Raw genomic sequence first — 14,376 nt, 5'->3', positions numbered from 1 at the left:
CTGAGCTGTTCTTTGTACAGCTCTACTGATCTCTGCTTCACTTGATGGGCTATCCTTCAGGGCTGACACAATTCTGGTTCACCTTTCTGTGTCTTCTGTACTTAGGGAATGCTAGTGCCAGACCTGCCTTTCCTCTTCGCTCCTTTATTAAGACTCGTCACTAGGCACATTACAGATGCTCAGCAAGTATTTGATGACCCAGTGAATGGCTCTACTCGTCAATGTGAGTTTATGATGTTCACGTGATACAGGCCTTCTGCAGTACAGAACTGTGGAAAGTGAGATCTGCCAGTATTCACTGGCTGTTGAATATACCTGGAATAGCTCTTCCCATTGAGTTGAGGGAGATGGGAACTGCCAGTCAGCTGCCAAGCTGATGAAATGGTTCTTCTTTAATCTGATGTGAGAATGGTTTTCATTCCTAGCTCAAATGCCACAGCCTCCAGCTGTTCTTACCAAGCTTCCGTGGATTGTGTTAAATGCTTCTCAGTTTGTTGTAAGCCCCTTGACCTATCTCCGGAGACTTTGAGTGATTGTGCTAATTTTGACCGGCTTATCAGATGTCTCTCCAGGATAAAGGTTTCCCTGAGTTCCTCATGTCGCCCTTCTGGAAGTCCTGCCTGTTGTCATTTGTTTTTAGGCAGAGTTATTATCTGATACCAATTTTGATTTCTACATTACTTAACATACTTTAAGCCATAATGCACTTGTTTAAAAAAGCCTAAATAAAACCTTCCCTTTACAATAAATGTTATTTTAGGAGCCTTGAAACTTTCTTTTCCTTAATACTTGAAACTAGATTTGCTAATGGTCGTTCTACTGGGCTTATTTTGGACAGTGGAGCCACTCACACCACTGCGATTCCAGTTCACGATGGCTATGTCCTTCAGCAAGGTAAATGTATTTAACCTGGGTGCGCTGAGAAGATGTTAGCTGTCATGGGGACACACATAATGAAATAAAGCAATGATTTAGACTGTCAAAGCATGTCAGTTTCCAAATAATGTCTTTTTTAAGGGTGTTTTTTTAATCTTTAGTGTGTAATTATATTTAAAACTGATGCATGGCTTCATTCATACTTTGAGGGATAGTTCACTTAATTCTCCTTGAAAAAAATTACTCATCTCTAAATACACAGGGGAAATTTGTCCCAAAGAGTTTGGATTCAATGCTCTCTTAGCCTTGTTTAATCTGTTTCATAGGCATTGTGAAATCCCCTCTTGCTGGAGACTTTATTACTATGCAGTGCAGAGAACTCTTCCAAGAAATGAATATAGAACTGATTCCTCCATATATGATTGCATCAAAAGTAAGTGATGATTAAGTTTTCTTTTTGGAATTTATTTCCAACTCCCCACCCTCATGCCGTGAACTCTGTTAACCTAGCTCATGTTCTTGGTACTCAGGAAGCTGTCCGTGAAGGATCTCCAGCAAACTGGAAAAGAAAAGAGAAGTTGCCACAGGTTACAAGGTCCTGGCACAATTACATGTGTAACGTGAGTAACCCTCACTCTCTTGATGAAAGTGTTATATGTCATAAGTCTTTGAATAGATTATGAGCACTTTGTATTTTCAAACTTTACATTTTTAATGATATTTTACAAACAAAGTTTTTTGTTTTTGGGGGGAAGGGTGCTTTTTATACTTGCCAAACAAGTATCTTAACAAACTACTAGATACTCATTTGCGTTACTATGGTAAGACCTGGAAAGAACTTTGGTTTGGGGGTAAAAACAAGCTTTATGCTATTCTGTATGTTTTTTGGCTAAGAAAATGGTTTTAGTCTTTAGAGTTCTGCTAGTATGACTCAGTTATGTTCTCTTCCCTAACATCAGTCAGCCATATAAAAAATGTTATTGTTCATAGCAAGGAGCCAACAAGAGGATCTCTTTCCTAAAAATCCATCTCTGAGCTATGACTTACTGACAGGGGGAGCAGTTAGTAAAGCAACTTCTGACGCCACAGATATGCATTCATTTCCAACGGTAAAAGGATATAAAAGCCGTAATTCACTATGGCCGGGATATATCCTAACTGACATTTTTTTGCACCTAAAGGTAAAGATTTTTTGTGGGTGTTTGGTACAAAGAAGAATTGTGAAGATGATTGATAATTTTGCCTAGATATTAGACAAGATTTTTCCTTAGCAGCCCAGAGGTCATATGTATTTCACAGCAGGTTTTTAAACTGTTTTATACTATGTGCAGTCATTAAAAGTTACAGGAGATGCAGTGTATATGGATGTGTGTATAGATTCAGATAATGAAATCTTGCTTCTCAGCCTAAGCTTATGCTGAAGGACAAAACAGTGTTCTGAAACCGGTTTTGTCATGCAGGACTTTGATACAGGACATCCCAATTGTTTTTAGTTCATTGTTGTTCCATAACTGTTGTAATTTAAATGTTATAAAATTTAGCTTCTGGGGCCGGCCCCATGGCCGAGGGGTTAGGTTCACGCGCTCCGCTTTGGCGGCCCAGGGTTTCATCGTTTCAGATTCTGGGCGCGGACATGGCACCACTCGTTAGGCCATGCTGAGGTGGTGTCCCACATGCCACAACTAGAAGGACCCACAACTAAAATATACAGCTGTGTACTGGGGGGCTTTGGGGAGAAGAAGAAAGAAAAAAAGAAGAAGAAGATTGGCAACAGACGTTAGCTCAGGTGCCAGTCTTTTTTAAAAAAAAAAATTTAGCTTGTAATATACATGTTTAGAATTGGGTTCCTTGATACTCAGAGTCCTTACAGGGTAGATTTATACCCTTGAAATGACTTAGCCATCCGGGAACGTGGTCCCGTTTCATTAAGAAAAGTATTTTAAGGGTAATGTTACCAAAGTATAGATTGCAAAGACAAATCTCTAACTGTGTTTCTTAAATTTTTTTGTCTCTAGTGTGTTATCCAGGATTTTCAAGCTTCAGTACTTCAAGTATCTGATTCAACTTATGATGAACAGTATGTTCTCTTATTTTGTCTCCAAGACTTACAGTTTAATAGCTCGTTAAAACCTTTATACGAATCTTTTAAAAAACCGTGTGTACTTCATAAATGGGGGAAGATTGATTTGTTAAAAAAAAATCATAGAATATGCTTAACTGGTCTAAAGGTAAAAAGTTATGTTAAGAAATACTGAATAAGATTTTAAAAGGAAATAAGATATTCTCACTCTGCTTTCTTACAAATTGATGATTCCTTAGTAGTTTATAAGTTTGAAGAGAATTGTTTTTGTCTCTTGTTTAATGTTGTTTAACACGTTTTCAGAGTAGCCGCCCAGATGCCAACTGTTCATTATGAATTCCCCAATGGCTACAACTGTGACTTTGGGGCAGAACGGCTAAAGATTCCTGAAGGATTATTCGACCCTTCCAATGTAAAGGTATGAAAGCTCATTTCATGATTAGTTTGGCTTTTCCTGTGTATGTAAAGATCTTGTGTAATTATAAAACCTAAATAAGACCAAATAAATGTTTTTGGAGGTGCTTTATTGCTTGCAGTTCTTCTGTGTGACCACTTGTTTCTATGTTGTTGTAGGGATTGTCAGGAAATACGATGCTGGGGGTCAGTCATGTTGTCACCACGAGTGTCGGAATGTGTGATATTGATATCAGACCAGTAAGTGCCAGTCTCCTGTTGATGTTATAAAGGTATCTTTTAGGGCAGTGAAATGCCCCCAAATCATTCTTTAAGTTGGCAACTTTGGCCATTGACTTTGGAGTCCGTTTTATAACAGAATATGTAAAAAGATGAAGTACTAGAAAAGGAAAAATGTGGAACTCAGGAGCTATGGTGTCCAGTGTGTACTGTTGGTCACGGGTGGCAATTTAAATTAAAATGAATAAAAATTTTAAATTCAGTTCTTCAGTTGCACTGGCCACATTATATGTGTAGCTACTAGCTACTGTATAACAGTGATAGAATGTTTCCATCATCGCAGAGGGTGCTTTTGGACAGTGCTATTCTAGAGATTTCTTAAAATGTAACAAACAAAAATATGTATAATTGGTGATGTTTCCAGCATGTAGTGCAGCTTTACTTCTTTTATTTTTCAGAAAGATGTAGTTTAAATCATGTAACTTTTACATGGATTTAGTTTAGATGATCTTCTTACGTTCATACTGTTTTTCTCTGTGGTTTTTATTTTTTTAATTTTTCATTGAGGTCATAATAGTTTATAACATTGTGAAGTTTCAGTTGTACATTATTGTCAGTCACCATGTAAATATGCCCCTTTACCCCTTGTCCCCACCTCCCAGTCCCCTTCCCCTGGTAGCCACTAAACTGCTCTCTTTGTGTGTTTATCTTCCACGTATGAGCGAAATCGTATGCTGTTTGTCTGTCTCTGTCTGGCTTCTTTCACTTAACATAATACCCTCAGGGTCCATCCATGTTGTTGTGAATGGGTCGATTTTGTCTTTCTTTTTATGACTGAGTAGTATTTGATTGTGTGTGTATATATATGTATATCTACACCACATCTTTATCCAGTCATCAGTCCACGGGCACTTGGGTTGCTTCCACATCTTGGCTATTGTGAATAATGCTGCAGTGAACATAGGGGTGCATAAATCTCTTTGAATTGTTGATTTCAAGTTCTTTGGATAAATACCCAGTAGTAGGGTAGCTGGGTCATATGGTATTTCTATTTTTAACTTTTTTTTTTTTTTTTTTTTTTGGTGAGGAAGATTGGCCCTGAGCTAACATCTGTTGCCAATCTTCCCTTTTTGCTTGAGGAAGACTCTTGCTGAGCTAACATCTGTGCCAGTCTTCCTCTACTTTCTATGTGGGATGCTGTCACAGCATGGCTTGATGAGTGGTGTGCAGGTCCATACCCAGGATCCAAACCAGTGAACCCCAGGCCACCAAAGCGGAGTCTGTGAACTTAACCATGAAGCCACCAGGCCAGCCCCTATTTTTAATTTTTTTGGAAATCTCCATACTGTTTTCTATAGTAGCTGCCGCAGTTTGCCTTCCCACCGGCAATGTATGAGGGTTCCCTTTTCTCCACAACTTCTCCAACATTTGTTGTTTTTTTGTCTTGGTGATTATACCAATTCTAACAGGTGTAACGTGATATCTTAGTCTGATTTTCATTTGCATTTCCTTAATGATTAGTGATGTTGAACATCTTTTCATGTGCCTATTGGCCACCTGTATATCTTTTTTGGGAAAATGTCTGTTCATATCCTCAGCCCATTTTTCGATTGGGTTGTTTGTTTTTTTGTTGTTCAGTTGTGTGACTTCTTTATATGTTATGGAGATTAACCCCTTGTTGGATATATTATTTGCAAATATTTTCTCCCAGTTGGCAGTTCGTCTTTTCAATTTGATCCTGGTTTCCTATGCCTTGTAGAAGCTCTTTAGTCTGATAAAGTCCCACTTGTTTATTTTTTCTTTTATTTCCCTTGTCTGAGTAGGAGTGGTGTTTGAAAAGATCCTTGTAAGACCCATGTCAAAGAGTATACTGCCTATATTTTCTTCTAGGAGTTTTATGGTTTCAGATCTTACCTTCAAGTCTTTGATCCATTTTGAGTTAATTTTTGTGTGTGGAATAAAATAATGGTCTAGTTTCGTTCTTTTGCGTGTGACCAGTTTTCCCAAAACCATTTATTGAAGAGACTTTCCTTTCTTCATTATATGTTCTTGGCTCCTTTCTTAAAGATTAGCGGTCTGAGGATGTGTGATTTTATTTCTGGGCGTTCAATTCTGTTCCATTGATGTGTGTGCGTTTTTTGTACCATGCTGTTTTGATTACTATAGCTTTGTAGAATGTTTTGAAGTCAGGGATTGTGATGCCTCCAGCTTTGTTCTTTTTTCTCATGATTGCTTTAGCTATTCAGGGTCTTTTGTTGCCCCATATGAATTTTAGGATTTTTTGTTTGATTTCTGTGAAGAATGTCCTTGAGATTCTGATTAGATTGCATTGAATCTGTAGATTGCTTTAGGTAGTATGGACATTTTAACTGTGTGTATTCTTCCAATCCATGTGCATGGAATATCTTTCAATTTCTTTATGTCATCATCGATTTCTTTCAGTAATGTCTTATAGTTTTCATTGTATAGGTCTTTCCCCTCCTTGGTTAAATTTTTCCTAGATATTTTATTCTTTTTGTTGCAGTTCTAAATGGGATTTTATTCTTGAGTTGTCTTTCTGTTTGTTATTAGTGGATAGAAGTGCAACTCATTTGTATAAGTTGATTTTGTACCCTGCACCTTTTCTGTAGTTGTTGACTATTTCTAAGAGCTTTCTGATGGATTCTTTAGGGTTTTCTATATATAAAATCATGTTGTCTGCAAACAGCGAGGGTTTCACTCCTTCATTGCCTATTTGGATTCCTTTTATTTCTTTTTCTTAATTGCTCTGGCCAAAACAACCAGTACTGTGTTGAATAAGAATGGTCGGAGTGGATACCTTTGTCTTGTTCCTGTTCTCAGAGGGATGGCTTTCAGTTTTTCCCCATTGAGAATGTTGTTGGCTGTGGGTTTGTCATGTATGGCCTTTATTATGTTGAGGTGCTTTCCTTCTATATCCATTTTATTGAGCGTTTTTATCATAAATGGATGTTGGATCTTGTCAAATGCTTTCTCATTGTCTATTGAGATGATCATGTGGTTTTTGTTTCTCATTTTGTTAATATGGTGTATCACGTTGATTGATTTGCAGATGTTGAACCATCCCTGTGTCCCTGGTATAAATCCCACTTGGTCATGATGTATGATCTTTAATAAGTTAATTATAAATTAATGTAATAATACATTGCTATATTCGGTTTGCCAATATTTTGTTGAGGATTTTTGCATCTATGTTCACCGATATTGGCCTATAATTTTCGTTCTTTGTATTGTCTTTGTCTGGCTTTGGTAGCAGAGTGATGTTGCCCTCATAGAGTGTGTTAGGAAGTGTTTCAGCTTCCTCAATTTTTTGGAATAGTTTGAGAAGGATACGTATTAAGTCTTCTTTGAATGTTTGGTAGAATTCTCCAGAGAAGCTGTCTGGTCCTGGACTTTTCCTTTTTGGGAGGTTTTTGATTACTGTTTCAATCTCTTTACTTGTGGTTGGTCTATTCAGATTCTCTATTTCTTTTTGATTCAGTTTTGGGAAGTTTTATGAGTCAGTGAATTTATCTATTCTAGATTGTCCAATTTGTTGGCATATGGTTTTTCGTAGTCTTCTCTCATAATCCTTTGTATTTCTGTGGTGTCTGTTGTAATTTCTCCTGTTTCGTTTCTAATTTTATTTATTTGAGCCTTATCTCTTTTTTTCTTAGTCTGGCTAAGGGTTTGTCAATTTTGTTTATCTTCTCAAAGAACTAGCTCTTTTTTCATTGCTCCTTTCTACTGTTTTTTTTTTGTTTCATTTATTTCTGCTCTAATTTTTCTTATTTCCCTCCTTCTTGCTGACTTTGGGCTTTGTTTGATCTTCTTTTTCTAATTCTGTTAGGTGTAGTGTAAGATTGCTTATTTGAGATTTTTCTTGTTTGTTAATGTGGGCCTGTATTGCTATGAATTTCCCTCTTAGGACCACTTTTGCTGTATCCCCTGTGAGTTGGCATGATGTATTTCCATTTTCATTTGTCTCCAGGTATTTTTTGATTTCTCTTTAATTTCTTCAATGATCCTTTGGTGTTCAGTAGCATGTTGTTTTGTCTCCACATCTTTGTCACTTTCCCAGGTTTTTTCTTGTAGTTCATTTCTAGTTTCATAGCATTATGGTTGGAAAAGATGCTTGATATGATTTCAGTCTTCTTAAATTTCTTGAGGTTTGCCTTGTTTCCCAATATATGGTCTGTCTTTAAAAATGTTCCATGTGCACTTGAGAAGAACATGTATTCTGCTGTTTTGGAATGGAGTGTTCTATGTGTATCTATTAAGTCCATCTGGTCTACTATTTCATTTAAATCTACTATTTCCTTGTTGACTTTCTGTCTGGATGATCTATCCGTTGATGTAAGTGGCGTGTTAAGGTCTCCTCCTATTGTTGTATTGTTGATAATGCCTCATTTTAGGTTTGTTAATAGTTTCTTTATGTACTTTGGTGCTCGTGTGTTGGGTGCATAGGTGTTTATAAGTGTTACGTCTTCTCAGTGGGGTGTCCCTTTGATCATTATATACTGCCTCTCTTTGTCTCTCATTGCCTGTTTTATCTTGAAGTCTGCTTTGTCTGATATAAGTACGGCAACACTTTTCTTTTGTTTGCCATTAGCTTGGAGTGTCCTCTTCCATCCATTCGCTCTGAGCCTGTGTTTGTCTTTGGAGGTGGGATGTGTTTCCTGGAGGCAGCATATTGTTAGGTCTTCTTTTGTAATCCATCCCGCCACTCTATGTCTTTTTATTGGAATATTCAGTCCGTTTACATTTAGAGTAATTATTTATATGTGAGGGCTTAATGCTGCCATTTTATCACTTATTTTCCAGTTCTTCAGCATTTGCTTTCTTTCTCATCCTGTGTATTTTGGACTACTAATTCAGTTTGGTAGTTTTCTAGGATGGTTTTCTTAGTTTTGTCCTTTTTTAATCATTTGTGTCTCTGTTCTGATTATTTGTTTAGTGGTTGCCATGAGATTTGTTTAAAAAATCTCATAGATGAGATAGTCCAGTTTCTGATAGCCTCTTATTTCTTTAGACTATGCTTATTCCATCCCTCTCCTCCTCCCCTTCTGAGCTATTATTGTCACAACTTATGCCATCTTGTGTTGTAAGTTTGTGGTTAAAATGATGAGATTATATTTATTTTTGGTGTTTTCCTACCCTTTATGTTTAATGTTATAATTAAGTGTTTGCTAACCTGTTCTGATAGAGAGCTGCAATTTTCTGATTTTGTCTGCCTGCATATCTCCTTGATCAAGGCTTTGTAACCCCCCTTTTTTTTTCAGGTATAAGGGCCTTCTTGACCATTTCTTGTATGGGGGGGTCTTGTGGCGATGAACTCCCTTAGCTTTTCTTTCTGGGAAAGTTTTTATTTCTCCGTCATATCTGAAGGATACTTTTGCTAGTTAGAGTATTCTTGGCTGAAAGTTTTTCTTTCAGAATTTTGAATATATCATTCCACTCTCTCCTAGCCTGTAAGGTTTCTGCTGAGAAATCCACTGAAAGCCTGATAGGGGTTCCTTTGCAAGTTATTTTCTTCTGCCTTGCTGCCCTTAATATTTTTTGTCATTATCTTTTGCCAGCTTTACTACTCTGTGCCTTGGAGAAGGTTTTTACATTGCTATAATTAGGATATCTGTTGGCTTTTTTCAATTGTATTTCTGCCTGCTTCCCCAGGTTTGGGAAGTTCTTGGCTATTATTTCTTTGAAGAAGCTTTCTGCTCTATTCTCCTTCTCTTCTCCCTCTGGATTACCTATAATCCTTATGTTGTATTTCCTAATTGAGTCAGATATTTCTCGGAGAACTTCTTGATTTCTTTTTAGTCTGAAGCATTTCTGTATATCTGTCCTCCAGACTGCTGATTCGCTCCTCCATAATATCAGCTCTGTTATTCAGGGAGTCCAGAGTTTCCTTTATCTTGTCCATTGTATTTTTCATCTCCAACGTTTATGATTGGTTTTTCCTTATAGTTTCAATCTCTTGTGAAGAAGTTCCTGATTTCATTGAACTGTCTGTCTGTATTTTCGTGTAACTCGTTGGGTTGTTTAATGATAACTATTTTGAATTCTCTGTCATTTAGATTATAAATTTCTCTCCGTTCAATTGATTTCTGGATGCTTGTCATTTTCCTTCTGGTCTGGAGGTTTAATATAGTTTTTCATACTATTTGACGGCGTGAATTTGTACCTCTGCATAGTGATAGTATCTGGTCACAGCTTCCACCTGCTGCCATTGAGTGGGGTCAAGAACTATGTATTCTGAGCCCACCATGATCAACGGCTCACTTGCTCACAGCTGTTGCATTTCTGTCTGTGTGGGACTCTGGGTGACTGGCTGAGCTGGAGTGCTGGGCGAGGAGAGGGGCGCTTTCTTTTGCCTGTGCAATCCTGGGGCCGTTCTTGCTCTGCCCTCGCTATGAGCTTTCCTGGGGTCCTAGCTTGATGAGGACACCTCCGCAGTAGCTTAGTCACCTCTGTGTGGGGCTTTCCCACGGGCTGTGAGGGAACTTGGAGCGTGAAAGTGTTCCCTTGGAGGGCCACCCCACCACCCTCTCCTCTCAAAGCTGTGCACAGTCCTGTGCCCAGAGTTGCTGTCGTTGGGGAGGGAGGGAAGATCCCCTTATCTTCTTCCACTTCCTCAGGGGGTCTGGCACCTCCACCTTCAGACATGGCTGCATGGATCTCTCAGACGCCTTTTGCATTGTGTGAATGTCCTCTGTTGGTATATGAATGTCCTTTCCATTGTATCTTAGGGGGGCAAGTCTAAGGGGAGAGCTCACTCTGCCATGATGCTGACATCACTCTCCTTACCTTCATATTTTTTTATGCTTTGCCAAGTTTTAAATACTAACTCCATGTTATATACCATACTAATTATTAGATTGATTATATCTTATTTACACCCTGGGTTCAGTTTGTAGCCAACATACTGCTTCAACTTTCTTTGAGTTGATTCATTTCTTAGAGCATAGTGCTGATAGCTAAGAGTGTATAAAAAGCCATGTAATTCAAAAAAGACTTTTGGGTGGCTGTGAAAAATGTTCTTTATTTCAGCTATTACCTACCGGGCATGTGCTGCTTCTAGGACGATAGAACTATAATTATGGAATTTTTTAGTGCAAACTTAAAGGCACTTTTGGGGGAAGACAATTGAATTGAAATACATTTACTGTAAGAGAGTGATAACTTTTTATTTTTAGTGAGATTTTTCTTTTTAAGTAGTGTTGATTGCAGAGGAGATGCTTCTGTATTCCATTTTCTCTTTCAAAATTTAGCTGACTTGGACATTTCAAATAAATTTTTTAAAATATGAACTTAGCCACTAAAGAAGCAGGCTGATGTTTAACTTTCTGATGTATACGTGCAAATTAGAGGTAAATATACTCCTTATAATTATGAATTTATTTTTAATTGTGGAGGCCTCAGCATGTGGATTTTGAAAAAGCTCCCCATATGGTTCTGATGCACACCCTGCAGCAGAGAAAGGTTGCAGTTATTTTGGCCAGGAGCATTGTCAGAGTGTGCATTGTCCATCACAACCATTAAGTAATCTCATTGTCTAGTTTTAAATACCATAACTTCTATGTGAGCATTCTTTTTTTTTGGTTTTATTTAACCTTTTGGTTTTTTTTACTTTTTTAATTGCAGTAACATTGGATTATAACATTATAGAGCTTTTAGGTGAGCATTGTAAGATGAAGTCATTATAAAATGTATCTCTAATTAAATATTGGCAGCCAACTGCCAAAAAATTATGATTGGGTTTTAGAATAATTGGTTTAAGATTCTTAAATTTTAATGCACATTAGAATCACCTGAAGAGTTTTAAATAAACTAACAAAAGCTTTGCCTGGACCCCATCTCCAGAGATTTTTATTTACCTCTCCCCTGGCATTGGTGTTTTAAAAGCTCCTAAATGAGTTGAATGTGCAGCCAGGATTGAGAACCACTGGATCAAGCTACTACGTCTATATAGAAGTAAAAAAATATAAAAAGAAAGGGAAATTGTAGTGGAGGACATGGTTTTTTTGTAGTTGTGTTTAAAACTGTTGGAAACATTTGGAACTAATTTATTTTTGTTTTTTCTTCTAGGGTCTCTATGGCAGTGTTATAGTGGCAGGAGGAAACACGCTAATACAGAGCTTTACTGACAGGCTGAACAGAGAGCTCTCTCAGAAGACTCCCCCAGTAAGTTTTGTTTGTTCGTTAGTAGTAGTCTTCACTCGTTTGTGTCCTCACTGCTGGTGTAATGTTATAGATAAAGTTCGTTTTTCAGTAGATTGATATTTTGTGTGTGGCTAGTACAGTATTACTTAAATCAAGTTGATATCCCTTATTGGTCAATTTTTCCTATGTGACATGTTAATTACTCTTGTATTATTTGAATCTCATTTTATTCATTGGTTCCATACTTAAGTACCTATAGTCTGCTAGGCACTAGGGATATAAAACACAGTCCCTGCCCACGAAGGGCTCAGTCTGCTAGGATGAATAGACATGCAAAAAGTGAAAACTGAAATGTGCTAAGTGCTTCAGTATGTCATGAACCAGGCACTCAAGGGAACACTGAGGAGCAAGCACTTAACTCCTAGGAGTGTCAGAGGGAAGCTTCATGAAGAAGCTGTTTGAATCAATAGGAGTTCGTCTGGTTGGTAATTTACATCTAGGTAGAGGGAATACCATGTGTAAAATACGAAGGGAAGGTGCCATATTCCAGTATTTCAAAGTAGTTGGCTTATAGTCTGTGCAGTGGAGAGAGAGAAATGGCTGGAAATACAGATGGTGCATTAGTTTCCCAGGGTAACCAAGTACCACTAACTGGGTGGCTTAAAACCACAGAAATTTACTGTCACTCTGTTCTGGAAGCCAGAAGTCTGAAATCAACGTGTCAGCAGGGCCATGCTCTCTCTGAAGCCTGTAGAAGAGAATCCTTCCTTCCTTCTAGCATCTGCTGGTTTGCCAGCAGTCCTTGGCGTTTCTTGGATTGTAACTGCAGCACTTTAGTCTCTCTCTCTGTTGTCATACGGTATTCTCTCCTCTTGTGGGTCTGTTTCCTTATAAGAATTCCAGTCATACTGGATTAAGGGCCTACCCTACTCCAGCATGAGCTCATCCTAATTATCTCTACAAAGACCCTATTTCTAAATTAGGTCACATTCACAGGTACGAGGGATTAGAACTTCACCGTATCTTTTTGGGGGACACAGTTCAACCCACAGAGATAGGTACTAGGTCATGTGGCTTATTAATAGCAAACTTACAGGATAAAATTTGGCACAGGACTGAAGAGCTCCTGTGTTTGTTTTAAAAAGATCACTGGATGCATTGTGATAACTATTAAAAGAATAGAAGAACCTCACTTGGGGAGAAGGTAATTTACATGGTGAATTAATAACAGAGTAGCAGTCATAATCTTTAGATTTTAAAACTCCTATCAAGTAGTTTTTGTAAAGTATTCTGTATAAATATGACATTTTAAAAACTTAGTAGGGGTTACATAGGTCCTAACAGTATCTATAGAATTTGTATAGTTCATGGTCTTTTGGTTTCTCATATAAAGGGATGTTTTCTATATGCCATGTTTTTATAATTACTATTTAAATATTGATATAGGCACAAGATTGACATCTGCCTTATTTTTACTACATGCTTGGGAATAGAGTCTGATCTGGAATATACCTTAATTATAGTACTAATCATTGGATTTCATACGAAGTCTTGGAATAATGAATATAGACATGGGCTGTCCAAGGTCTGGTCAAGACCAGTTGGGTACTATCCTTGTCCTTTAGGAGGCAATTAAAAATCAGTGAAATAACAGGAAAAAAATTCCATCATAATAGGTATCAACCAGTTAACTCACCTACAGAAACCCATGTTCATCTCTCCCAGCACCTCTCCCACCCATACCACATACTCCACCCTGCCACACACACATTTATTTTACTGTGAAAAGACGCAAACCGTTTGTTCATGTATAGAATTGGAAAGTATCAGCAGTTTGAGAACTATCCCCAGAAGCAAATTCCTAAGTAGGGGGAGAAATCTCCCAAAACAGGAAGTGAGACAGGGATAGTACTGAGCCATAAAACCATGTTTATCGAGAGAGTGTGAGTTCAAAACAGAAGCCCTCATTTGGAAGGATAGCAGTATGAATAAGAAGCACCTGAGATCCAACGTCTGTGTTTTGATTTGGAAGTGGGGGAGGGGTTGAAGGAAGGAGAGGGGGAACTAAGATAGGAGGGGTTAGGACAGCATGAAGGCCTAAAAGAGTAGTTAGAGGGGCTGGCCCGGTGGCATAGTGGTTAAGTTTGTGCACTCTGCTTTGGTGGCCTGGGGTTTGCTGGGAAGGTGGGCACAGGTGTTAGTTCAGGGCCAGTCTTCCTCAGCAAGAACAGGAGGATTGGTGGCAGATGTTAGCTAAGGGCTAATCTTCCTCACCGAAAAACCAGAAGTTAGAAAGTTGAGGGGCTGGCCCTGTGGCCGAGTGGTTAAGTTTGCTCGCTCCGCTGCAGGCGGCCCATTGTTTCGTTGGTTCGAATCCTGGGCGCGGACACGGCACTGCTCATCAAACCACACTGAGGCAGCGTCCCACGTGCCACAACTAGAAGGACCCACAACGAAGAATATACAACTATGTACTGGGGGGCTTTGGGGAGAAAAAGGAAAAAAATAAAATCTTAAAAAAAAAAAAATTAAAAAACAAAAGAAAGTTGAGGAGGACTGTAGAAAGGACAGTGGATTGAGATGATGTTAACTTGGTGTTGGGAGAAATGAAATAATATATGAAGCAC

The 14,376-nt window shown here is 38.2% G+C and overlaps 1 protein-coding gene across 1 annotated transcript in view; it reads left to right on the top strand.

Annotated features, from left to right (window-relative positions):
- ACTL6A (actin like 6A) overlaps positions 1 to 14,376 on the top strand; it is a 33,147-nt gene that overhangs the window by 16,148 nt on the left and 2,623 nt on the right. Inside the window, exons 6-12 of the mRNA XM_046659624.1 lie at positions 800 to 894; positions 1,203 to 1,309; positions 1,407 to 1,496; positions 2,892 to 2,953; positions 3,260 to 3,374; positions 3,530 to 3,610; positions 11,675 to 11,770. Coding sequence (XP_046515580.1) covers positions 800 to 894; positions 1,203 to 1,309; positions 1,407 to 1,496; positions 2,892 to 2,953; positions 3,260 to 3,374; positions 3,530 to 3,610; positions 11,675 to 11,770 — 646 coding nt within the window. The remainder of the gene's footprint in view (positions 1 to 799; positions 895 to 1,202; positions 1,310 to 1,406; positions 1,497 to 2,891; positions 2,954 to 3,259; positions 3,375 to 3,529; positions 3,611 to 11,674; positions 11,771 to 14,376) is intronic.

Source organism: Equus quagga, chromosome 4, assembly GCF_021613505.1.
Source record: "Equus quagga isolate Etosha38 chromosome 4, UCLA_HA_Equagga_1.0, whole genome shotgun sequence".
Classification (NCBI taxonomy): Eukaryota; Metazoa; Chordata; class Mammalia; order Perissodactyla; family Equidae; genus Equus; species Equus quagga.
This window is presented reverse-complemented; position numbering and strand designations above follow the sequence as displayed.